Here is a 27,643-nt window from a genome sequence, read left to right on the forward strand (position 1 = left end):
CAATGAATTACTTCCTGGGTGAAGTGAATAGACAATGCAGGTTTGTAGGCTCCCAAGACACAATGAAATATAGAAGTTAGCAAGTGGGAAATGCATCAAGGGTTCTGTGTGCACCGGTGTGCACTCACACAGCTCATCATAGATCAATCCATTTATTTTCCACACTTGTTTGAGTGTTTGAAGTGCACACAGCTTTAGTAGTTGAGGTCAACCGATATGGGTTTTTCTCTGGCTGATATTTAGAAAATTGGGGTGGCCGATATAGGTTAGATATATTTGTGGCAGATTTTTTTTTGACAGGTGACATTGGTTGCCACCTATTTGCTGTGATAGGTGACACTGGCAGGTTTCATACTGAGCCGATTTGTCAGTTACACTATATGTAACTGAATGCATAGAAAGACCAGCTGTCAGAATTCAGTGGTGACTTCGGGGGTGGGCGGGACACTGCAGCCAACACCAGCCAATGATTGGGCTGCTTAAGGGGGCGAGGCCACAAACACATAGCGGCCTGCCCAGATGCCATCGGCTGGTGTTTGATTGCTGCTAGATCCCGCCCCCGACATCACCACTGAATTCTGACAGCTCCTCTCTCTCTGCATTCCGTTGCAAATGAAAGTTTCACACACTGAGCGGCGAAACTGTTAGTGGAGTGTGAGGAAGGCAGGGGTGCAGTCAGTAATCGGCCGAATTTGCACAAAAAATCGTCAGGTCAGTAGAATAGCATGTAGGAAATGGAAACTGCAGCTCTAATACAACAGGACCCAGCTTTAATTTTCCACACAACTTAAGGGAAAAGGGGAAAAAAAAAATCTTAGTGCCAAGCTTTACTCCAGCCGGTATAGATAGCGTCACCATATGTATTAGGAGACCTTTTTAGAGACATGCAAATACACATCTTTATTGTAGTCTTACCTTCCATAATCCGGGCACAGATTTCCGCTCCTACACCAAACTGAGGCCACCCTCCCTCTATTGTGACCAGATGGTTGGTCTTCACAACACTGGCTTCTATAGTTTCAATGTCCATTGGTCGGATTGTGCGCAAGTTGATAACCTACAAAAAAAAAAAAAGACAAGGATTTAGTTTCAAAGTTTAAGGCCTCATGCACACAGGACATTTACCTCTCCTAAAAGCCAGCAGCGTTTTTTGCAGAAAAAAAAAAAAAAAAAAAAGCCTGACGTTTGTAAAAGTGGTTAAAGCTGTTACAGGCATCAAGCTCTTGGAGCATGAATTAATTTCGCTGGCCAGAATAATTAATTTATTCAAGCCAGTGAAATTAATGAATGCTCAAGCACTAGCTTTTAGGTGCATTTAGCAGCAGTAAGTGTTTTTTCTGCCCAAACGCTGCTGCTCCTGGATGCACCAGCAATGTTTTTTTTTTTTTGCCTGCCTAAAAGCAGGCCCATGTGTGCTTGGACACACAGACCAAACATGGAGGGGCGTTTAGATGCAGGAGGGAAAAAAAAAATAAAAAAAATAAAAATAAAATAAAAATAAAAATAAAAATAAAAAAACCCCACACCAGATGCCCCTAGAAACAGCTGTTCCTAGCTTGTGCTCACCAACAAGCAGGGCCCTCCGATTCTTCCTGTACTGAATTGTACTGTCTGCCCTCATATTGTAAGCGCTTGGTAAACTGTTGGTGCTATATAAATCCTGAATAATAAAAGCATCCAGTGTGCATAATGAGGCCTTAACCACTTGCTTACTGGGCACTTAAACCCCCCCCCCCCCCCAGATAAATTTTCAACTTTCAGCGCTGTCACACTTTGAATGACAATTGCGCGGTCAGACAACACTGTACCCAAATTAAATGTTTATCATTTTTTTTCTTCCAAATAGAGCTTTCTTTTGGTGGTATTTGATCAACTGTGCATTTTTTTTTTTTAAATGTAAAAACACGTCGACCACATGTGGAGGCACAGCCTGATCGCTCTCAATTCGAGCAGATTAATAGGCAACCTGGATTCGTCCGTCGACCAGAGGCTTTGAGCCGATTGAATCCCCATCACACCACCCCGGCCTGAGAAACTGGCGTCCGGAGTGATCACCGCCCATTTCAGAGGAAGGAACGATTTTCCGGACCGAATCACCGGGGACCTCAACCACCAGATCACAGAGTGCCTGACTGGTTGGCTCACATGGACCTGTCGATCCAGGGACAACGGAGATTTGTCCTATTTTGTCAAAATCTCCTTCTGCAGGACTCTGGTGTGGAACTGGGCATAAGGCACTGCCTCGAAAGAGGCTACCATGAGCCCCAGTACTCGCATGCAAAAAAAGGAGCAACAAACACTTGCGGTACATGAGTAGTTTGACCGCAGATCTGAGAGTCTGCAATTTGAGGGGAGAAAGACCCTCGCTTCCCTGGAGTCCAGTAGTAAGCCCAGGTACTCCAGACGCTGAGTCTGTACAATCACGACTTCTTTAGGTTCCACAGTCACCCAAATTCTCACAGAGTCTGCATGGTGATCGTCACATCCTCCTCTAATTCTGAGGTGGAAGATGCTCTCAGGAGGAGATCGTCTAGGTAACCCACGATCACGATCCCACTTTATCGCAGCAACGCCAATACTGGAGCCAGTACCTTGGTAAAGACTCGGGGGGGCTGATGCCAGGCCAAAGGGAAGAGCCACAAACTTGTAATAGGCTTCCTCGACTGCCAAACGCAGACATTTTTTGATGCCGAAGGCATATGGGTATGTGCAGGTATGCATCCTAGATGTCTAAAGACACCAGGGAGTCTCCTTGATGGAGTGCAGCGACTACTGAGCGAACTGATTCCATTCTGAACCTCTGCACTTTTACAAAGTGATTGAGGGCTTTTAAGTCCAAGATTGGACGTACCTCTTCCTTCTTGGGAACCACAGATTTGAGCAGAACCCCTGGAAGCGTTCCGATTCCGGAACTGGTACAATCACCCCCCGATTCAGCAAGCCCCTCACTGCCCCTAGCAGGGCCTCCCGGCGAACCGGAGACGTGGGTATGCTGGAGGGGAAGAATCTGTTTGGCGGCCAAGAGAGAAACTATCTTGTAGCCTGTGGAAATCAGGTCGCAGACCCATTGGTCGGATAACCGGGAGGTCCACCTGCTTCGACTAAACGTTCCCAGCCCGACAGGACGTCCACGGACAGTCGAAAGCGTCCCTGGAACCGCAACCCTATCACGACTGCCACCAAAGGTGCTACTGCATGAAGGTTTGCCTCCACCTGCGTATCGGGTGGGGGCAAACATTCATGCAGTAGCACCTTTGTTCGCAAGCTTGTTAGGCTTGCGGTTCCAGGGACGCTTTTGACCGTCCGTGGACATCCCGTCGGGCTGGAAACGTTTAGTCGAAGCACCGGGCTGACAAAAAAGCTGCTTGTGAGCGGAAAAAGAGGGCCCTTGCCTGCGGCATGACTCCTTAGCCTTCCTGGCCTGTGGGAGTAGTGTACTTTTACCACCCGTGGCATTTTTAATAATGTCATCCAACGAAGCCCCAAAGAGCCGGTCGCCAAGGAAGGGAAGATCCATCAGGGCTTTTTTGGATGCCTGGTCAGCAGACCAGCATTTAAGTCAAATCAGGCGCTTCAGCACCACAGCTGACACCGAAGCCCTGGATAACAGAGGGAGAGTATCCAGGGCCGCATCACAAACATACTTAAGGCCTTGCACTAGTTGGTCTGCTAGTTCCACGCCGACAGAGGAAGCATTCTGCTCTCCCAATTCGCGGTGCAAAAGTTTTGCCCACTCAGTCAGTGTTTGTGACACCAGTGCGGATGCCAGTACTGGTCACACGGCTGACCCCACAACCGTAACCGTAAACCAGGAACGAACCACCGCCTCGGCCTTCCTGTCCGTGGGATCCTTGAATGCAAGAGTCCCCTCTACCGGGATCGTGGTTACTTTATTTAACCTGGATACTGGGGGGTCCACAACCGGAGGAGCCGACCATTTCTTGAGAAGGCTCTCCTCAAAGGGGTAATGCACCGCCATGTTTTTGGGGACCGAAAAAGGTCCTTTGTGGCCGACCCAGTTCCCTGTAGATGAACTTGTCAAAATAACCCAAATACGGGAACACCTATGTGAACATGCTGGCTTGCAGGACCCAAAAGGGACCAATACATCAGCAGAAGGATCCGCTGGCTCCTGTGTCTTCAGGGTATCATGCACAGCAGGGGGAGGGGGGGGGGGCGGGTGAAGTGGAGAGCACTGGGGGGGGGGGGGGGGGAGGGAGTGGAGAGCAAGAACAGGGGAGTGGAGTGTGGTGGTGGAGGAGAGCACCGGGGGGGGGGTGGAGGAGAGCACGGGGGGGGGGAGTTGGTTGGAGCAGAGCACCGCAGGGTTTGGTTGGAGCAGAGCACCGGGGTGGGGGGTGGAGGGAGCACAAGGTAAACTGGGGACAGTAAAATAAGTTGGATAGGAGAATCGGCAGCCCCTGCACCCCTCCTCCTATCCAGGCAATGTGGCGGGCTTTACCTGCAGCATCTCCTCCTATGGATCACAGCGCCGGCTGGCTGTGTTCGGCGGCCGCTCTGTAACATGGCCCCGCCCCCTCAGACCTGCTCGTGTGATAGGCCGGAAAGTTGATTCTATCTGCTATCACACGAGCAGGTCTGGGGGGGGGGCCCATGTTACAGAGCAGCCACCGAACACAGAGCCAGCCAGCACTGTGAGCAACAGGATAGAGAGAGAATGCAGCCGCAACTAAAAGCGGCCCCAGGGCAGACGGCCTACTGGGAAATCTCCCGGTAGGCCAGTCCGGCCCTGATGTCAGCGCCCGAAAAATGCTCGTAAAGCACTGCTTAGAAATTAGCAGCGCTTTATCAGCGCTTTTTTTCTAGCGTTATTGGGTCGCTTTTAAACCCCTGCTAGTGGCCAATACCGCTTTTCAGGCGTTTTACAGGCACCTCCCCTTGATTTCAATAGGAAGGGCCGCTTTAGGAGCGTTGTATTCACCACTCCAAAAGCGCTGTAAAGAAGCTGCTTGCAGGACTTTTTTTGACGCCCTGCCAGCGCAGCGCCTCAGTGTGAAAGCACTCCGGCTTTTACATTGGGATTGCAGTTGCAGCTTCTTTCAAGCGCTTTACAGGCGCTTTTTATTTTTTAACGCTAAAGCGCCTGAAAAACGCCCGAAAAAAGGCCCCAGTGTGAAAGGGGTCTTACTGTATATTTGATATGCAATATTCTCCTGTACCACCATATTTTTCTAAATAAAGTTTGTATACAAAAACCCTAAAGTCTTTTCATGTTAACCCATGAGAGACAATGTTGAGATCAGGGCTCTGTGGGGGCAAATGATCTCCTTGTTCTTCTTTACACTGAAAACAGTTCTTTATGTCGTTTTTATGTTTCCATGCATAGGGCGTGGAATCAAGGCTTTGCATGAAAACATAGGAACTGGGCTGCAGAAAAATGGCAGCAGGTGTTCTGGACTGATGATAGCAGGAGGCAGTTCGGAAGGGCTGGAGAGCAGTAGAATAATGAGAGTCTGCATGCAACAGTGAAGCATGGTGGAGGTTCCTGCAGGTTTGGGGCTGCATTTCTGCAAAGGATTTGGTCAGGATCAATGATGAGAAATACAGCCAGATACTTATCCATCATGCTATACCATCAGGGAGGTGAGTGAATGGCCCCAAATTTATTCTGTAGCAGGACAACAACCCCAAACATACAGCCAATGTCATTAGGAACAGTCTTCACCATAACGAAGAAGGAGTCTGTCTGGGATTACATGAAAAAGCCAGAAGGATTTGAGGCAGCCTAAATTCACAGAAGATCTTTGGTTAGGTGCCCATGTTCAGAAGAACCTACCTGCAGAGTACTACCAAAAAACAAAAAACACACCACCTGTTTGCATGCGTACCTAGAAGAATTGATGCCGTTTTAAAGACAAAAGGGTGGGTCACACCAAGTACTGGATTTGAATTTCTCTTCCATTCTCACTTTCTCTTATTTTCAATTTTGTCAATTGATAAGCAACTATAAAAAACACCTATTTCTGAAAGCATTCTTAAAGTGTTACTAAACCCACAGCAGTAAAATCAGTCTGTATATGCAGAAAACCATGCTTGTTATACAAACTGTGGAAGGGGTTAATCTTTTTCAATCTGTTAAAAGGCAGTTTGATCCTGTCTGCTCTGATCCTCCCTTTTACCACAGTCCCCAAGCGATCTCTGGATAGTACAGAGGATAGGGGACAAGCTGCACATGCTCGTTTTGGTGTGCATTGCTAGAGTGTTTGTTTGTTTTCTTGGGGAAAGTGCATGTGATCAGCACAGGGCCAATCAGCACTGTCAAGACAGAGGGTCAGGGGACATGCAGCCCAATAGGACAGTCATGGGAGAGTAACTCCTCCTACAAGCTTTAACTAGACACTGATAGAAAATCACAAGACTGCTTCAAACTGCTGATGAGAAAAATAGGATTTTTATAACAGCTTACCTGTAAAATAAATTTTTTTTGAAGTTACATCACAAGACACAGAGCCATAGTAGTTCTGTGACTTATAGGCCACCTTCAGGTGATGGACACTGGCACGCCCTAAATTAAAAAGTCCACTACCTATATAACCCCTCCCACTGGTGGGAGCACCCCAGTTTTGTAGCAAAGCAATACACGTGTATACCAAGAAGGGAGACCTGTGTCCCCCGATATACTTAAAATAAATTTTCTTGGTTGCCATATCTTCTGCAAGAGCAGCATCAGTGTTGGCCGCTCTTTCTTGCAAGGAGCCGTATTGGATGTTCATAGGGACGAGGCTGTATTGCGGCCTCATCCTGAATTCGTACCGAAGTATCAGGTTTCATTTAAACCAGGATATTGTTCTGATGAGAGAGCGAGAGATTATATCAACAGAAACATGTGGGTGTGAAAGGACCATTCTCCCAGGAACAAATGTTGGCAACTTCAAGTAGTCCACCTGTCAATTCCTATTCCTGGAATGAAAATTGTAAATAGGCAAAGAATGTCTATTTCTGCCTAGAATAAGATTTACCTCTTCCTGGGCTGCACGACTTCTCGTGTCCCCTTGGTGAATGATAAAAACCATAGCTGTGGCACTGTCGGATTGGATCCGGATAGGACAATTCCATAGTTTGAGCGTCCAGGCCTCGAGGACCAGGCGTACTGCCCGAATCTTTAGAATATTGATGTACAAGGTCATCACTGATTTGGACCATTTCCTTAGGACAGATGCTTCTTCCAGGACTGCTCAGCCCAGAAGGCTGACGTCTATTGTTACCACCTTCCAGGTAACTGGTAGAAAGGATTCCTCTTTTTGAATATTCTTGGATATCAACCACCATTTGGGACTCTTGACGCACATTGGGGGATAAACGCATTAGGAAGCCCAGAGCGGGGGGGGGAGTTGCAATGATTAAGTACTGCAAACTCCTTGATGGATTCTCTATAGTATGAGAATTCAACCTAGGTATTCCAGGTAGCTAACTGCGGTGACCAAAGTTTGGATTAAGCGGGCTACCGAATTGATCTATGAAGAGAAGTATATAGCGTATTTTTATACCTTGAGCCAGTACCTTTGTAAACACTTGAGGTGGAGTAGCTAGACCAAAAGGCAAAGCTACAAACTGAAAATGAAGCTTTTATACCTTGAAGCGCAAATTTGTGGTGAGTGGGGGAAAAAAAAAAAAAGCATTCTTGACGTCGATTGACGCCAAAAGTTCTCCCCCTTGTAGGACAGAGACTACTGATTGGATTGACTCCATGCGAAAAGAATGGATATTAGAACTGGTTTAGATCTTTGAGCTCCAAAATGGGTCCGACATCCCTGTACGGTTTTGGCATCGTAAAAAAAAAAAAAAAAAAAAAAAAGGTTTGAAAAAACCCTAATCCTTTGCTCTACCAAGGGGACCACCGATATCACTTTGAGTGAAGAGATGATGATGATTACGGGTGCAACGGATGGGATCGTTCCTCGTATCAGAGTCACGAATCGGATAATTTTTTGGATCAGCAAATAATTGAATTTGCAAAAACCTGTGAAAATTCCACCACCATATAGTCCCCACTGTAATATTGGCTGGGTATCGCACAGTATCGGCAGATTATGGAGGGATGGCTGTCTGAGCAGTGCTGTGGGCACTACAGATCCAGCCAACATCACTGCTTCCATCCGATCTCTCCCCTCCACTGTACAGATCAGTACAGAGGGGAGAGAGGAACCGGCGTCATGTAAACGGCCTGGGTGTAGAAAGATGGCCGCCGCTTCGGAGCTAGGTCGAAGCCGTGGCCTTTCCTAAGGCTGAGAACACGGAGCGCGGCGTGTGCCGATCCGAGCGGGGTGACCTGTTCGGATCAGTGATGATCCGTTGCACCCCTAATGATGATCTGAGCTAGAAAGACTTATTTTCACTGGATCTCTGGGAACGTTTTGATCTGAGAAAACGAGGAGACGGGAACTCTGAAATCGTTCCTGCCAGACCCTTGAAAGCTGTAGAAGCCTTCCCCCCCACACTAGAGCGAGGGCGCCTTTTCATAAGGCTTTAGTATTTTGTTTAGTGGGTTACCTCACCCAGGTCCTCTTTTGACCCCGAGGTTTACCTCTTGAATACTGACGGTGGAAGCCGCCGTGACTGCATGGAGGCAGTTGCCCCTGGCACTGGAGAAGAAGCACATTTAAAAAGAAAAATACTTAAACTTCTTAACCAGGAAAAAAAAAAAATAAAAAATAAAAAATAAAAAAAAAGGAAACTGGCCAAGAACTTTTGTATGGCGCTTCGGCTGAAAATCTTTCAACTATAGGATCCTATGCACATGTACCAGCCTTAGCATGAGCCGTGAGGCCTGCAAATTAGAATCTTTCATAGCGATAACTGTAAAGCAAAAACGCCTTTGATATGCCAGCCAAACCCTGGGCCAGCTGATCAGGAATAACTCCATAAACTGGTCCTAGAAGCCTACGGCGCAAGGAATTCACAGGCGGTCTCCCATGCAGGTACTAACCAGGCCTGACTGCTTAGCCTCCAAGATCAGATGAGATCTGGCACTTCCAGGGCAATGTGGCCGTAAGCCTCTGGATGCCAGTGCAGATAGAGATAGATATACAATTGTTTTAAAAAAAAAAAAGGAACTCCAACTTATTTGTTGGACCCTTTGGCATATGAGCATTATCTACTGGACAAGTTAGGTTTTTGTTTACAGAGGATATAGCAGCGTTAATCGCTGGAACTCCCCATAAAGCCCTTCCTCCATAGAATAAAGTATTGAGAACTTTTTCAGAGGGAAAAAAAAAAAAAACCCACCAACCCTATCTGGGTGCTCTCATTCAGAATACATAAGCCATGAATGGCTAGAAAGCATGAACAGATTGGGGGGCTTTTAGTGAACCCAAGCAGAAGTGGGCTCATCGACTGACTGTGTTACTGGCAGTAAAAATGTGGAGCGGACCAATTCATTGAGTGACTGAACAACAACCTTTCCTGTGAGCTTGATACTTCTCATCAGGTTCTACGGAAGAGGAGACATTCGCTTTTCCTAGTCTAAGAGAGAAAATTTGCCATCTCTCGCTCTTTGTGCCTCAATACGAGGGTCATGAGCAATGGACGGGAACCAATTTACGCTTAGTCCCACTCTGAGATGTGATTAAAGCAAACCTTTAAGTTTAAAATGGTTGAAGAAAAAAAAAAAAAAAAAAAAAAAAAAAAAAAAAAAAAAAACCACTGTTCAATTTGGCCAAAAATTAGACACCTTAAATGAATGCGGTCAGCAACACCTTAGACACTGGTGAAATATAGGAAGTGCACTTTAATTTAGAGCGTGCCAGTGTCCATCACCTGAAAGTGGCCTATAACCCACATAGTAACTACTATGACTGTGTCCTGTGATGTACAATAAGAAAGGTATTTAGCAGTTTCTATTTACTAAAATAATTACATTTCCATGTTCTGTGTACTGTGGGAGACCAGATTTTCACGCCTGCCTAAAACACAGTACTGTATATTTTTAGAACTGAATCTTTAGGTTAAACGCTTATAAAAATGCTCATTTAGGCAGATATTATTACGTTCTTACCTCACAATCAATTCCTTCCTTTGCTAGCACATTGGCAGCCTCTATACAGTGACCCACAGGACGAGAGTGAGCAACCACAGTGATCTGACTGCCTGTAGATACAGCAAAGACATGTGATACATACAATATATACAGTTCTTATTTTGTTAGCAATGCTCATGCCTAGGACTTCCAAGCCACTAGCAACCTCCCCCTTCACAATAATCCAAATAAAACTTGCAGTGGTGGTCTAAGCCGAGACAGCAATCTCCCCGCCTATTGAAGGAAAGGGAGCTGGCTTCAGTGCACCATTCAGAGATGTAAGAGCATTATCAAAAAGAAGAAAAGGCAGCACATTTATCTACATACTAATGCACCTTTTCTTTGATAATCCCTCCCACGACTGTAAAATGCACAGACACTGGGGTACTATCCAGCAGTTTTCACTTTTGATCTGGTGAGATTTTTCAATAGCAGGAATAAGAGGTAGGAGTCTGGGGGAGGGAGCAGATAAAGGCTGTGGCCAGAACACTAAGGGCTCATTAACGCTTGCTTTGGCTTCACAAAGCGCCTACCGCTTCAACATGCTTTTATGATGTGGTGTTGACACACACACACACACACACACACACACACACGAAGCAGCACTAAAGCGACATGGGTTATAATTTTTTTTATCCAATTTTTATCATTACAAAACAAAATATATATAAAAAAAAAAAAAAAAAAAAAAGGGTTATAAAGTTTTTGTACTCACCGTAAAAACCTTTTCTCTGTAACTCACCGACCGACAAAGCTCCTCTCTTAGCCATTGGGTGGTTATGCCCCCCACTAGGAGAATACTAGGCATTACTTGTTATGTAACACTTAGAAATTTCCAGTTCTGCCCAGAGGGCAGTCCCTTGGGCAACAACCCTCCAGCCTGCCATGCAGCCATCAGTACGTCAACAAGCAGTATAACGTAAAGAGAAAAAAGGAGGGGCGGGCGCTGTGTTAGTCAGTGAATTACAGAGAAAAGGATTTTACTGCGAGTACAAAAAAAAAAAAAAATCCTATTTTCTCTTATATTCACAGACCGACATCTCCTCTTAGCCATTGGGACGTCCCCAAGCAGTGCCAAATGAGTGGTGGGAAAAGAGCATAGAAAACTTCATCCACCATGGCAAGTGGGAACTAGTGAAACTTTACCCCCCAAAAAAAAGTGTGTGGAGAAAACCACTGCAAAACCAGGGTAACCTCACCGGACTACCCACAACCGCACCCAAAACTGCGTAATGTAATGCATTAACTTAAAGTGGTTGTTAACCCTTACAAACCACTGACCTACAGGTAAGCCTAGATTAAGGCTTACCTGTAGATTAGCTGTAGGTCCAAGAAATCTCCTAAACCTACAAAGTTTAGGAGATATTTACAAAAAAACACAGGCACTGCTGTCTATGGCGCATGCGCCGTAGACAGCAGCGCACTATCGCCGTTAGCAGCATGCCGCTGCTGGCGGCTCCCGTGCGCATGCGTGGGAGTGATGTCATTGCTGCTCCAGCGCTCTGAGTGGCTGGAGCAGCGACACCCGGAAGAAGATGGACGCTCAGTACTACAGGGGACAACGGTGACATCGCTGGCTCCTGGGTCAGGTAAGTGACACATAATGCTTTACCTTTGCAGGGAGACAAAGGAAGTAAACCCATCAGGGTTTACTTCCTCTTTAACGGTACTGCGTTTTTATCGAAAAACAAAAATATATTGCATATCAATTGCAACTATATGGCCACCTGCAAAGCTTTGCGGCCAAAACAGGCATCAGCCAATGCACTGACATCTACCTTGTAGAACTTGGTAAACATGTGGACAGATGACCAGGTTGCCACTTTACGCACCTGAGCGGCAGACGCTTGGTATCGGAAGGCCCAAGACATTCTGATTGCCCTTGTGGAGTGGGCCGTGACCAGAAAGGGGGGCACCTGTCCCTTAAAGGCGTAGGCTTGCACTACAATCTGTCTGATCCACCTGGAAATGGTGGCCAATGAGACCGCCATGCCTTTCTTTGGACCAGCACTCTGCGCAGGCCTGTGTCTCAGCCCCCTAATCCGTAGAGGGAGAATCCCAGAAGGGAAAAAAAAAAAAAAAACCCTTACCTTCATCCTTCCTGGAGCATGGCTGGAGGAGCATAGAGCATGGACACCAGCAGACAGATCAGACATGAAAAGGCATGTGCTCTTGGCAGCCCCCGGTGGCGATTATAGGCATAGCATACATTTACTTAAAAAGAAGAAAACTTCTTAGATTCTCCCTTACCTTATCCAGCTGCAGGGTCTGAATAAAACCCAATCTTCACCTCTCACAGTGGGCTCCGTTAGGAAAAAACCTTCAGAGACTAGGGCCCCCTTGAAAAGGGGATCCGCAGTTCTGGGCCCATAAAGCACCCTGCCAGGAATATGGCTGAAACCCCCCCCCCCCCCCCCCCCCCCCCCCAAAAAAAAAAACAAATACTGGATCTCAGGGTCCAGCTCTCTAAAAAAGAGAAGCGCTACAGGTAAAACCTCGTTTCTTCGGACACGAGACCCGGGTACCATCCAATTCGGTCTGGAAAAAAAAAAAATAAAAAAAAAAAAAAAAAAAGACACCTTGAATGGATCCGGTCGCATAGCTGGCCCCACTAAGGATATTCCAGCGGAGCTCAGCACAACACATCTTTACTTGTCACCAACACCTAAGACACTGGCAAAAAAAACTGCGGTACTTCCAGTAGGAGGGGTTCCTGTCCAGGGTGTGCCAGTGTCCAATCACCTAGTGATAACCTATAACCCACCAGTAATTATTGAATCTGTGTCCCGTGATGTACGAGAAAGAAAAAAAATAAAAATAAACTCTTGCTTCTCTGGAGTCCAGCAGCAAGCCCAGGTACTCCAGACGCTGGGTCATTACAATCACAGCCACCCAAATTATTGCAGGGTCTGCATGGTGATCGCCACATCCTCCAATTCTGAGGCGGAAGATGCCCTCAGGAGGAAATCGAAACTGGAGCCAATACCTTGGTAAAGACTCGGGGAGCTGATGCCAGACCAAAAGGAAGAGACACCAACTGGTAGTGGGCTTCCCCGACTACAAATCGCAGAAACGTTTGATGCCAGAGGCATATGGGTATGTGCAGGTATGCATCCTGGATGTCCAAGGACGCTAGGGAGTCCCCTTGATGGAGTTTAGCCGAAGCTCCAGGCGGATGAAAAAGCAATTTGTGAGTGGGAAAAAAATAAAAAAAAATAAAAAAAAATAAAATAAAAAAGGGCCCTTGCCTACGGCGTGGCTCCTTAGCCTTCCTGGCCTGTGGGAGTAGGGTACTCCTACCACTGGTGGCATTTTTATTAAGGTCATCCAACGAGGCTTAGAAAAGTCGGTCGCCAAGGGAAGATCCGTCAGGGCTTTCTTAGATGCCTGGTGAGAAGACCAGCATTTTAACCAAATCAGGCACCTCAGCACCCCTGCCGACACTGAAGCCCTGGATAACAGAGGAAGAGTATCCAGGGCCATGTTACAAACGTACTTAAGGCCTTGCACTAGTTGGTCTGCTAGTTCCACACAGACAGGAGAAGCCTGTTGCTCTCCTAATTCGCGGTGCAACAGTTTTGCCCACTCAGTATCTGCGACACAAGTGTGGATGCCAATACTGGTCGCACGGCGGACCCCACCACCGTAAACAAGGAACGAGCCATTGCCTCGGCCTTCCTGTCCATGGGATCCTTAAATGCAGGAGTCCCCTCTACTGGGATAATGGTTACTTTATTTAACCTGGATACTGGGGGGTCCGCGACCGGAGGAGCTGACCACTTCTTGAGAAGGCTCTCCTCAAAAGGGGTAACGCACTGCCATGGATTTGGGGACCGAAAAAGGTCCGTTGCGGGCGACCCCATTCCTTGTAAATTAACTTGTCAAAATAAGTCAGATACGGGAACACCTTAAGTGAACGTGCTAGCTTACGGGACCCAAAAGGGGCCACTACATCAGAGGGGTCTGCTGGCTCCTGAATCTTCAGGGTATCACGCACAGCTGTGATAAGTGCTCCAACCAGCACTTTGTCGCGCACAGACCCTGACGGGGACTCATCCTCACTGTCCAAACGGTCCTGGTCAGCATCGTCTGACAAGACAGAGCAGGGGCCACCAGCCTCAGCAGGGCCCGAATCTGCATCAGAGCTCTCCCCGGGGGGGCAGGGGACGCTTTTTTTGCACCCTTTTGCCCACGTGCCACATCCATCTGGGCAACGAACGAATTGTGGACCGCCGTCAGGGTGTCCAGGGGCCCTGCGCAGTCTGCAGGAGACCCGGTTGCGATTGCCTGGATTTCGGGGGGAAGAAACACCAGTTTCTGAAGCCATGCTGACCCTACCCTGTCTGCCACCCAAAGGGGACTTAGGACAGTGACAGTCCCACCCTCCTTACTGCTGCTGGCTGAGGGGCTCTTTCCCGCAGGACTCGCCACCCTGAGGAGGTTCTGCACTATCCAGCAGGTAGTGCCTGTAGTCTGTTGGCTCCCAGGTGCAGAGGAAACAGTGCTGTCTCGGTGGAAGCAGCTGCAAATGGCGCTGAACCGATCTGAAGTGAGCTCAGGCTTCAAGAAAATGGCCACCCAGCGTTCAGCACAAGGCCATAAAACACAGAGAAAATGGCCGTCAGAGCACAGGAGCACATGCTGCCACTAGAGAACACTGAAAAACGTGTTCAGGCTTCAAGAAATTGGCTGCCGGCATCCTGTATAGGGACAATCACAAGGAAAAATGGGCGCCAAAGCCCAGGAGAGCATGCTTTCCCTTGCCCACACCCAAGATGGCCGCCGAATGCCAGAGCCATGAGGGACAGGGAGAAAATGGCGGTGAGTACAGTGCTGTACAGGCAGCCTAGCCTCACAGACACCTTCCAGGACTCAGCCAGCAACACCCCTCCTTCACTAGGCAAAATAAAACTGATGACTGCACGGCAGGCAGGAGGATTGTTGCCCAAGGGACCACCCCCTGGGCGGAACTAGAAAGTTGAGTGTTGCATAACAAGTAATGCCTAGTATTCTCCTAGTGGTGGGCATAACAACCCAATGGCTGAGAGGAGCTGTGTCGGTCGGTGAATACAAGAGAAAAAGCCATTTTGAATATATCTTGTACAGACCGTAAGCATGTGCCTAGTAATAAGGCAAAATATAGTGACAGGGATCTCTTTAAAAATGGAAGTAAACCCTTCCAAACAACTTTGACCTACAGGTAAGCCTAGATTAAGGCTTACCTGTAGGTCCAAGTAATATCTCCTAAACCTATATGGTTTAGGAGATATTTGCCCGAAAATGGGCACCGCTGTCTACGGCGCATGCGCCGTAGACAGCGGCGCGCAGGCGCACTAAATGCGGCAAGTCCAAGAATGGATTTGCCAAATTTGTCTACTCCCGTGCGCATGCGCGGGAGTGACGTCATCGCGGCTCCGGCGAATGGCAGCGTCGGAGCTCCGAGACGCGACTCCCGTGCGCATGCGCGGGAGTGACGTCATCGCAGCTTCTCCGCTGTCATTCGTCGGAGCTGCGAGAGACGCCACAACCAAGATGGATGCGGCGGACTACAGGTGACAGCGGCGACTTCGCTGGCTCCTGTGTCAGGTAAGTGACACATAATGAGCTACTATGCGATGCATAGTAGTCCATTATGCTTTACCTTTGCAGGGAAAAAAAGAGGAAGTAAACCCATCAGGGTTTACTTCCTCTTTAAGGGCTCATTTATGCTTGCTTTGGCTTCACGCATTAAAAGCAGGCAACACTTCAACATGCTTTTATAATGCATTGCTGATGCTTCGAGAGAGCGAGATAATTTCTCCAATGCTAAATCTGAATATAAAGACTCAAAAAGCTGCAGGTGCTTCAAGCGAGCTTTGCCAAAGACTTCTATGGAGGCTTTGCAGACACTTTGAAGGACTACTAAAGCGACATGGGGTATAATTTTTTTTTCAAGCAAAACAAAGTGTAAACAGGAGTATAAGCTAACCATTTTAATTTTGTGACAGGAGCTTTGACTAGTGTTCAGAGAGCTTTAACAAAGCATGTCCAAAGCCTTGTTTTGAAGCAAGTGTAAACTAGCCCCATTAAAGAGAATGGCGCCCTCTAAATGCAGCGTTTTACAATATATTTTAATGTAAACGGATTAAAAACGCTCACACGGGAGCAGCGATTTTCCAGCATTAGAAATACAGTAGTTCACCCGCATAGTCCCAGATTGGTGTTTAATTCACAGGCCGATGGGAACGATCATAAATCCTGTGGCTGTCTGGTTGTACTGCATGCACAAAGTGCTTTCCGGAAGGCAGGGATGTAGATTGTGGATGCTCCGTGATGTCGTCACATCCGGGAAGTGGGATTCGTGTTCGGAGCATGCGTGCTCCTTCCTCAGGCTCAGCTGACCACGTTTCCGGATGCGACATCACGGAGCAGCCACGATCTACATCCCAGCCTCCCGGAAGTGCTGTGTGCATGCAATATGACTGGACAGCCACAGGATTGATGATAGTTTACATCCGCCCGTGAATTAAAAACCATTCGGGGACTATGCGGATGAACTACTGTATTTCTAATAATGCTGGAAAATCACTGCTCCCATGTGAGTGTTTTTAATCCATTTACATTTAACATATTGTAAATCATGCTGAATTTAGAGAGCCCTGTTCTCTTTTGTTTTGTTCTAGGGCCTCTTATAGCTTTTATGGACTGGCAGCCTTCTATATATTCAGCAATTATAATTACATGGACATATTATGGATTTATTTTGAATTACCCATATTCACCACCAAGTTCCTCTCTCCCTGTTTATGTCCCCCTTACAACTACTAATATACATCCAGAGTGGGCCATATAAACCCCTTGTTTTTAAACTAGCCCTAAGGGTGCAGTTTATCTCCATTCCCTTTACAGTCAGTGCCCAGAGTGACAGACCTGCCACTACAATTAAGGATGTACATTTGTACAATAATTAACAAAACATTTGTTACAGAGTTCATAACCCTACTGTTAAGGAAAGGTTTATATAAAAAAAAAAAAAATCAGTGGCAGACACTCGATAACTTCCTATATAAGTATGGGGCAGAAATGGTATAAAACATCCAGAAAAAAAAATATGTGCGTACCTGACCGTTCAATCTTTGCTTTACCAATAGGAAGAACAAAGTCTTTAGACTGAGCTTCCTCAGACAGTTCAAATGGAACACCGTACATCAGTTCATTCTCCAAAAAAACCACTGTAAAAAATAAAATACAATTTAAAAGGACCTCATCGAATCAATGAAGGCGAGTATTTATCTACGTGAATCCCTGTCAATCTTCTTACCTGGATTATCATCTCGGATTGAAGCTTTCAGCAGACCCCTTGCATCTTCGGCATTCCAGGGACTCACGACCTTCAGTCCTGGACAGTGCCCATACCAGGCGGCAAAGCACTGAGAGTGCTGGGCAGCCACACCGGCAGATGCTCCGTTGGGTCCCCGGAAAACTATTGGAACAGGGACGAGCCCGGCAGACATGTAATGGGTCTTAGCAGCAGAATTAATAACTTGATCAATGGCTTGCATGGAGAAGTTAAATGTCATAAACTCACATACTGGCCTCAACCCAGCCTGTAGGAATAAAGAGTTAATATACAAACATCTGCACCAAAACAAATGGAGTTCAGTGATCTGTAATGGACACATACCATAGCAGCACCAACAGCGATACCTGCAAATCCCATCTAAGAGAAAAAAAAAAAAAAAAAAAAAAAAAAAAAAAAAAAGAAGAAGAAGAGGGGTCAACATTTATACATCTGACAGAATAAGAACATTACTTTGTCAGCTTTTGATAAGCCAGCTACACCAACACCCTAATTCAGCAGATGGCACAAAATGACAGTTTTACCTAGAAGTGACAGTGAAATTACTTCTGCCACAGACAGCTTTTGGTTATTCTACTTTATTTTAAGAAATGTAAAATTAACAAGCTTCCCCCCCCCCAATATTTTTCCAGGACAGCCTTCTAATGACTGATTCCTCAATCGAAAAGAAAATTATCAGAAAAGCAGATAAGAGCCCCTTCTGCCAACATCTTCCATTAATGCCAAGTGGAAGGAACTACAGAGTAAGAAACTAATTTAGGAAGAACAAAGGAAACCAATGACAGATATAGGGATGCTGTCCTGGAAGATTCCTGAGAAGACCCATTACTAATGAAACATTAAAGCCCAAGTTTAGTAGGGAATAAATCAATCAGCACAAGGGACATTAATTACAATCAAGTAGGATGTGTCCCTTGTGCTCCTGTCTGCTCTGTTAGCTGCAATCCTCCTTCATGGAGCAGCGAGTGTTAATAGAACTGAAGATGCTGCGACTGTCACGCCATCAAGAGTCTGACTACAGCCACCCTTTCGGCCCAGCTCTTCCATTCATAGAAGCCGTACTACAGCTCCTAAGAATGACATGTGATCTATGAATAGATGGACCTTTCCAGCAATGACCTGTCCTCCATTTATAGATCCCTTAGCAAAGGGAATGACATAGTGGGGAGGGGGGTTCTTTACACGTAGCAGTAAAATACAGCTGTTCTGTGAAGCCCTCAGGAGGATTGTTAGAGAAGCTTAGCGAACAAACAGCATCATGACGGCCAAGGAACACAGACAGGTCAGGGATAAAAACTTGCAGAGAAGATTAAAGCAGGGTTTGGCTATATAACAAATAAATAAAAAACAAGCTTTGAACATCTCACAGAGCACTGTTCAATCAATCAAAAATGAGAGCATGAAACAGAGAAGCCAAATACAGGGCAATCTTAGAAGAAAACCTGTAAAAGACCTGAGACTGGGCGGGGGGGAGACAACAACCAGAGCTACAATGGAATGGTTTAGATGAAAGCATGATCATATAATAGAATGGCCCAGTCAAAGCCCAGACCTAAATGTAATTAAGAATCTGGAGCATGACTTTAAAATTGCTGTTCACTGTCGTTTTCCAGCCAGACAGAGCTTGAGTTGTTTTTCAAAGAATGGGCAAATATTTCACTCTAGATGTGCAAATCTGTTAAAGACATCCCCAGAAAAGACTTGCAGCTATAATTGCAGTGCAAAGTGGTTCTACAAAAGTATTGACTCAGGGGGGCTGAACACAAATGTACTCCAAACTTTTCACATATTTGTATGGTAAAATTTTGAAAAAAAAAATAAAAATGTCTTTTCCTTGCACTTTACAATTATGTGCCACTTTGTTGGCCCATCACATAAAATTCCATAAATAAAGTAAATTTTACATGTTTGGTTGTAACATGAAAAAAATGTGGAAAATTTCAAGGCACTGTATCTGTGAACATGGAACTTCAGGGACTTGAAAGCACTCAGAGATGGAATCTGACCTGGGCAAAAAATGCTTTATCCAGTATACTTCTAAACACACATTACCTCAGATATAGGAGTATCCATAACCCGTTTGTCACCATACTTCTTCCAAAGTCCCCTACTGATCTAAAGCAAAGAGGGAGAAAGGTTACTGCAAGGATTCTGAACACACTAAGCACTTTTTTTATTTTTAAGTGAGCCTGAACTTAAAAACGTGCTGATAGAGAACACTTAGAAATGTTATTGTGCCTTGAAAAGATTTACCCAAGTTCTTAAATTACTCCTGGAAATAAAATAAAAAACACACACACTTCCTGTACAGCCTCATAGCTGTATATGTGCTTAACTGTGGGGTTATTTACTAAAACCGTAGTGTGCGAAATCTGGTGCAGCTCTGCATAGAAACCAATCAGCTTCCAGGTTCTATTGTCAAAGCTTAACTGAACAAGCTGAAATTAGAAGGCGATCGGTTTCTATGCACAGCTGCACCAGATTTTGTAAATCTGCCCGTGTCTGCGACTGCTAGTCTCACGAGATTTTAGTTAAGTTTGGAGATGGCACGACTGTTCACAAATAAAATAAAATTTTATATTATATATATATATATATATATATATATATATATATATACACACACACACACACACACACTAAACAAAGTCCACTTTATATACTGTAGCAGCGCTCGTCACTTGTCTCCAAATGAAAAAGTCCTTCTCTAAATTCCAACCTGCCAATAATTTATAAAAACGTGGTAGGAGTAATGACAGGTCCTTATTGTGATAGAGAAAGCTTCCACCAAATGTGGCTTGGGATTCCCCTTTGGGGATGCGCTCACCAGAAAACCTGTAATAATAGAGCTTCAAAAAGTAATCAATCCTTTGCTGGTTTCTCCTCTACTAGACATCACTATTAACAGGGTTATGGCTCCAGTATACCATGTGAAAGGAATAAAGAATAGTACCACAGTGTAATCTTATTTCACACTTTTATTTATACAACAGCCCCCCAAAATAGATTAAGCATAACAGAAATCACAAGGGCCCTCAGATGAAGTCGGAAATGACTAAACGCATCAGGGACGTAAACAACCGGAAGTGACGCTTGCGCCTCATCCCCGCGTTCCACGAGCCGGAGAAACAAAATAAAGTTATCTGCTGATGTACACAGGGAACACTTTACACTCTTCCAGCAATCAGAACCGGGAAAAAACACTTCTAAACTTGAGATTTCTGGTACGATTAATGTATTTTGGGGGGCAGTTGTATAAATAAAAGTGTGAAATAGGATTACACTATGGTACTATTCTTTATTCCTTTCACATGGTATACTGGAGCCATAACCCGCTAATAGTGACATCTAGTGGAGGAGGAGAAACCAGCAAAGGATTGATTACTTTTTGAAGCTCTATTACAGGTTTTCTGGTGAGTGCATCCCCAAAGGGGAATCCCAAGCCACATGTGGTGAAGTTTTGGTGGAAGCTCTCTCTCAGTCACAATAAGGACCTGTCATTACTGCTACCACTTTTTATATATTATTGGCGGATTGGGATTTAGATAAAATAAATATTAGTGATCAAACTTGGTGTCACCTTTGGGTTGATTCCCTCACAGAGCCACAAACTTTTCAGCTTAGACTCGGATGTAAACGCCCCGTGTAACAGTTCTCAAATCCCAATACTACCAACATGATGCGGTTTCACTTACCTAGCTGGAATTTTCATTAATTTTATATAATGAAGTCAACTGAGTACGGCTTGATCAGAGCCAGCAATAAAAGTAATGCCCTGTACACACGGTCGGACATTCCGACCACAAAATCCGCCGGATTCTGATGGATTTTGTCCGAAACTTGTGTTGCATTACACATGGTTGCACAAAGTTGTCGGAAAATCTGATCGTTCTGAACGAGGTGAAGTCAAACACGTACGTCGGCACTATAAACGGGCCAATAGCTTTCGTCTCAGTTTATTCTGAGCGTGCGTGGCACTTTGTTGGAATTGTCTACACACGATCGGAATTTAGGTGATCAGATTTTGTTGTTGGAAAATTTTAGATCCAGTTCTCAAACTTTGTATGTCGGAAATTCTGATGGAAAAAGTCAGATGGAGCAGTGTTGGATTTTCCAACAACATAATCCGATTACACATTTCCCATTGGAAAATCCAATCGTGTATGTAGGGGGCACAAGACTTGTGGGAGATGAGTGATCGCAGGGGAGGGGGGAAAATGATTGGAGATATGGTTTTTGAAACTTTGCCAGCTTTCATTGGTTTCCAGACTAACCAATAATCCACTTATGTACTCTACCTTATAGGCTCCATCATATTGTGCAACTTCCTCTCCTAGCATAAACACCCGTTCATCTCTCTCCAGCTCTTCATCCAAAGCCTGGTTCAGAGCATCCCGAACAGTGATCTAAAACAAAATCATTTGTTATTTTTTTTTTTCTAAAGAAATTTACAAAGGAGAGGAAAAAAAAAAAAAAAAACCCCCATCTACTTAAAGAGGTATTGAAAATATATAAATATAAAACACACACACACACACACACACATCAAAGCTCCAGCCATGAAAATTGGCTGAAAATTGTCAATTTGCTAAATCATATTTCTGTCACTTTTCTTCTTTCCTGTGTGCAGCGTTTCTATTGTACGAGAATCAATGACAGCTTGACGGGGGGTCTATCAGAGGATACATAACGAAGACACACACACCTGCGACGGGGGGGGGGGGGGGGGGGAGGAGAGCTGACACACAGGGGGGGGGGGGGGGGGGGGTAGAGCTGACACACAGGGGGGGGGGGGGGGGGGGAGAGCTGACACACAGGGGGGGGGGGGGGGGGGAGGAGAGCTGACACACAGGGGGGGGGGGGGGAGGAGAGCTGACACACAGGGGGGGGGGGGGGAGGAGAGCTGACACACAGGGGGGGGGGGGGGAGGAGAGCTGACACACAGGGGGGGGGGGGGGGTGGAGGAGAGCTGACACACAGGGGGGGGGGGGGGGTGGAGGAGAGCTGACACACAGGGGGGGGGGGGTGGAGGAGAGCTGACACACGGGGGGGGGGGGGGGGGGTGGAGGAGAGCTGACACACGGGGGGGGGGGGGGAGGAGAGCTGACACACGGGGGGGGGGGGGGGGGGGGAGGAGAGCTGACACACGGGGGGGGGGGGGGGGGGGGAGGAGAGCTGACACACGGGGGGGGGGGGGGGGGGGAGGAGAGCTGACACACGGGGGGGGGGGGGGGAGGAGAGCTGACACACGGGGGGGGGGGAGGAGAGCTGACACACGGGGGGGGGGGGGGGAGGAGAGCTGACACACGGGGGGGGGGGGGGAGGAGAGCTGACACACGGGGGGGGGGGGGGGGGGAGGAGAGCTGACACACAGGGGGGGGGGGGGGGAGGAGAGCTGACACACAGGGGGGGGGGGGGGGAGGAGAGCTGACACACAGGGGGGGGGGGGGGAGGAGAGCTGACACACAGGGGGGGGGGGGGGGAGGAGAGCTGACACACAGGGGGGGGGGGGGGGAGGAGAGCTGACACACAGGGGGGGGGAGGAGAGCTGACACACAGGGGGGGGGGGAGGAGAGCTGACACACAGGGGGGGGGGGGAGGAGAGCTGACACACAGGGGGGGGGGGAGGAGAGCTGACACACGGGGGGGGGGGGGGGAGGAGAGCTGACACACGGGGGGGGGGGGGGGGGGGGAGGAGAGCTGACACACGGGGGGGGGGGGGGGAGGAGAGCTGACACACGGGGGGGGGGGGGGGGGGAGAGCTGACACACGGGGGGGGGGGGGGGAGGAGAGCTGACACACGGGGGGGGGGGGGAGGAGAGGAGAGCTGACACACGGGGGGGGGGGGGGGGTGGAGGAGAGCTGACACACAGGGGGGGGGGGGGGAGGAGGAGAGCTGACACACAGGGGGGGGGGGGGGGGGAGGAGGAGAGCTGACACACAGGGGGGGGGGGGGGGGGAGGAGAGCTGACACACGGGGGGGGGGGGGGGGAGGAGAGCTGACACACGGGGGGGGGAGGAGAGCTGACACACGGGGGGGGGAGGAGAGCTGACACACGGGGGGGGGGGGGGAGGAGAGCTGACACGGGGGGGGGAGGAGAGCTGACACACGGGGGGGGGGGGGGGAGGAGAGCTGACACACGGGGGGGGGGGGGGGGGGGGAGGAGAGCTGACACACGGGGGGGGGGGGGGAGGAGACACACAGGGGGGGGGGGGGGAGGAGACACACACACACACACACACAGGCGACAGGGGGAGAGACACACACACAGGCGACAGGGGGAGGAGACACACACACACACACACAGGCGACAGGGGGAGGAGACACACACACACACACAGGCGACAGGGGGAGGAGACACACACACACACACAGGCGACAGGGGGAGGAGACACACACACACACACACACAGGCGACAGGGGGAGGAGACACACACACACACACAGGCGACAGGGGGAGGAGACACACACACACACACAGGCGACAGGGGGAGAGACACACACACACACACACACACAGGCGACAGGGGGAGAGACACACACACACACACACACACACAGGCGACAGGGGGAGAGACACACACACACACACAGGCGACAGGGGGAGAGACACACACACACACACAGGCGACAGGGGGAGAGACACACACACACACACAGGCGACAGGGGGAGAGACACACACACACACACAGGCGACAGGGGGAGAGACACACACACACACACAGGCGACAGGGGGAGAGACACACACACACACACACAGGCGACAGGGGGAGAGACACACACACACACACACAGGCGACAGGGGGAGAGACACACACACACACACAGGCGACAGGGGGAGAGACACACACACACACACACACAGGCGACAGGGGGAGAGACACACACACACACACACAGGCGACAGGGGGAGAGACACACACACACACACACACAGGCGACAGGGGGAGAGACACACACACACACACACACAGGCGACAGGGGGAGAGACACACACACACACACACAGGCGACAGGGGGAGAGACACACACAGGCGACAGGGGGAGAGACACACACAGGCGACAGGGGGAGAGACACACACAGGCGACAGGGGGAGAGACACACACAGGCGACAGGGGGAGAGACACACACAGGCGACAGGGGGAGAGACACACACAGGCGACAGGGGGAGAGACACACACAGGCGACAGGGGGAGAGACACACACAGGCGACAGGGGGAGAGACACACACAGGCGACAGGGGGAGAGACACACACAGGCGACAGGGGGAGAGACACACACAGGCGACAGGGGGAGAGACACACACAGGCGACAGGGGGAGAGACACACACAGGCGACAGGGGGAGAGACACACACAGGCGACAGGGGGAGAGACACACACAGGCGACAGGGGGAGAGACACACACAGGCGACAGGGGGAGAGACACACACAGGCGACAGGGGGAGAGACACACACAGGCGACAGGGGGAGAGACACACACAGGCGACAGGGGGAGAGACACACACAGGCGACAGGGGGAGAGACACACACAGGCGACAGGGGGAGAGACACACACAGGCGACAGGGGGAGAGACACACACAGGCGACAGGGGGAGAGACACACACAGGCGACAGGGGGAGAGACACACACAGGCGACAGGGGGAGAGACACACACAGGCGACAGGGGGAGAGACACACACAGGCGACAGGGGGAGAGACACACACAGGCGACAGGGGGAGAGACACACACAGGCGACAGGGGGAGAGACACACACAGGCGACAGGGGGAGAGACACACACAGGCGACAGGGGGAGAGACACACACAGGCGACAGGGGGAGAGACACACACAGGCGACAGGGGGAGAGACACACACAGGCGACAGGGGGAGAGACACACACACACACACAGGCGACAGGGGGAGAGACACACACACACACAGGCGACAGGGGGAGAGACACACACACACACACAGGCGACAGGGGGAGAGACACACACACACACAGGCGACAGGGGGAGAGACACACACACACACAGGCGACAGGGGGAGAGACACACACACACACAGGCGACAGGGGGAGAGACACACACACACACAGGCGACAGGGGGAGAGACACACACACACACAGGCGACAGGGGGAGAGACACACACACACACAGGCGACAGGGGGAGAGACACACACACACACAGGCGACAGGGGGAGAGACACACACACACACACACAGGCGACAGGGGGAGAGACACACACACACACACACAGGCGACAGGGGGAGAGACACACACACACACACACAGGCGACAGGGGGAGAGACACACACACACACACACAGGCGACAGGGGGAGAGACACACACACACACACACAGGCGACAGGGGGAGAGACACACACACACACACACAGGCGACAGGGGGAGAGACACACAGGCGACAGGGGGAGAGACACACAGGCGACAGGGGGAGAGACACACAGGCGACAGGGGGAGAGACACACAGGCGACAGGGGGAGAGACACACAGGCGACAGGGGGAGAGACACACACACACACAGGCGACAGGGGGAGAGACACACACACACACACACAGGCGACAGGGGGAGAGACACACAGGCGACAGGGGGAGAGACACACAGGCGACAGGGGGAGAGACACACAGGCGACAGGGGGAGAGACACACAGGCGACAGGGGGAGAGACACACAGGCGACAGGGGGAGAGACACACACACACACACAGGCGACAGGGGGAGAGACACACAGGCGACAGGGGGAGAGACACACAGGCGACAGGGGGAGAGACACACAGGCGACAGGGGGAGAGACACACAGGCGACAGGGGGAGAGACACACAGGCGACAGGGGGAGAGACACACAGGCGACAGGGGGAGAGACACACAGGCGACAGGGGGAGAGACACACAGGCGACAGGGGGAGAGACACACAGGCGACAGGGGGAGAGACACACAGGCGACAGGGGGAGAGACACACAGGCGACAGGGGGAGAGACACACAGGCGACAGGGGGAGAGACACACAGGCGACAGGGGGAGAGACACACAGGCGACAGGGGGAGAGACACACAGGCGACAGGGGGAGAGACACACAGGCGACAGGGGGAGAGACACACAGGCGACAGGGGGAGAGACACACAGGCGACAGGGGGAGAGACACACAGGCGACAGGGGGAGAGACACACAGGCGACAGGGGGAGAGACACACAGGCGACAGGGGGAGAGACACACAGGCGACAGGGGGAGAGACACACAGGCGACAGGGGGAGAGACACACAGGCGACAGGGGGAGAGACACACAGGCGACAGGGGGAGAGACACACAGGCGACAGGGGGAGAGACACACAGGCGACAGGGGGAGAGACACACAGGCGACAGGGGGAGAGACACACAGGCGACAGGGGGAGAGACACACAGGCGACAGGGGGAGAGACACACAGGCGACAGGGGGAGAGACACACAGGCGACAGGGGGAGAGACACACAGGCGACAGGGGGAGAGACACACAGGCGACAGGGGGAGAGACACACAGGCGACAGGGGGAGAGACACACAGGCGACAGGGGGAGAGACACACAGGCGACAGGGGGAGAGACACACAGGCGACAGGGGGAGAGACACACAGGCGACAGGGGGAGAGACACACAGGCGACAGGGGGAGAGACACACAGGCGACAGGGGGAGAGACACACAGGCGACAGGGGGAGAGACACACACACACACACACACAGGCGACAGGGGGGGGGGGGGGGCGCAGAAGAAAAACACACACCAATAAATTTTATATATATATATATATATACACACATATATATACATATATATATATACACACACACACACACACACACACACACACACACACACACACACACACACACACACACACACACTACCTGTAGGGCGGCGGGCTGGCTCCTGTGGAACTCTCTCTGGAAGGAGACGGACAGTCGGCTCTGTGGAGACAAAACACACTGAGTTCCCCTCATACATATCACCCGTTCACTCCCTGTGTGGGTCCCCGGGCCCAGGCTCACCTTCCCGGCACATAGCAGTCTCCTCAGCGCCGCCATCTTGCTTCTGTCCTCTGACTAAACGTCGCCCTTCGCTGAGCTTCCAGCCTATCACAACACAGAACCAGCCAAGCCCGCCAGCTGACTCCTTTCCACCAATCAGATGCAAGCGAGCAACACTCCTTGGTCACACCCCCATCTCACTGTCGGCCTGCAAACAGGGGGTGGGCGGGGTGAGGGAAGGGTTGCTGCGCGACAGCCAATCAGCG

The 27,643-nt window shown here is 49.5% G+C and overlaps 1 protein-coding gene across 1 annotated transcript; it reads right to left on the reverse strand.

Annotated features, from left to right (window-relative positions):
• Window positions 1-915: 915 nt before the first annotated feature.
• On the reverse strand, window positions 916-27,543 carry PDHB (pyruvate dehydrogenase E1 subunit beta; the record flags this gene model as incomplete). Its single annotated transcript, XM_077451880.1, is given in 9 exon segments — window positions 916-1,057; window positions 10,016-10,107; window positions 17,137-17,247; window positions 17,337-17,622; window positions 17,700-17,735; window positions 19,428-19,490; window positions 21,674-21,781; window positions 27,258-27,317; window positions 27,399-27,543. Coding segments are annotated over 9 exon segments (934 nt in total), but the record flags the coding sequence as incomplete, so codon positions are not given.
• Window positions 27,544-27,643: the final 100 nt, after the last annotated feature.

The sequence above is a fragment of the Lithobates pipiens genome, unplaced genomic scaffold, assembly GCF_037356315.1.
Source record: "Lithobates pipiens isolate NorthernLeopardFrog02 unplaced genomic scaffold, aLitPip1_a1.2 Scaffold_23, whole genome shotgun sequence".
NCBI classification, from domain to species: Eukaryota; Metazoa; Chordata; class Amphibia; order Anura; family Ranidae; genus Lithobates; species Lithobates pipiens.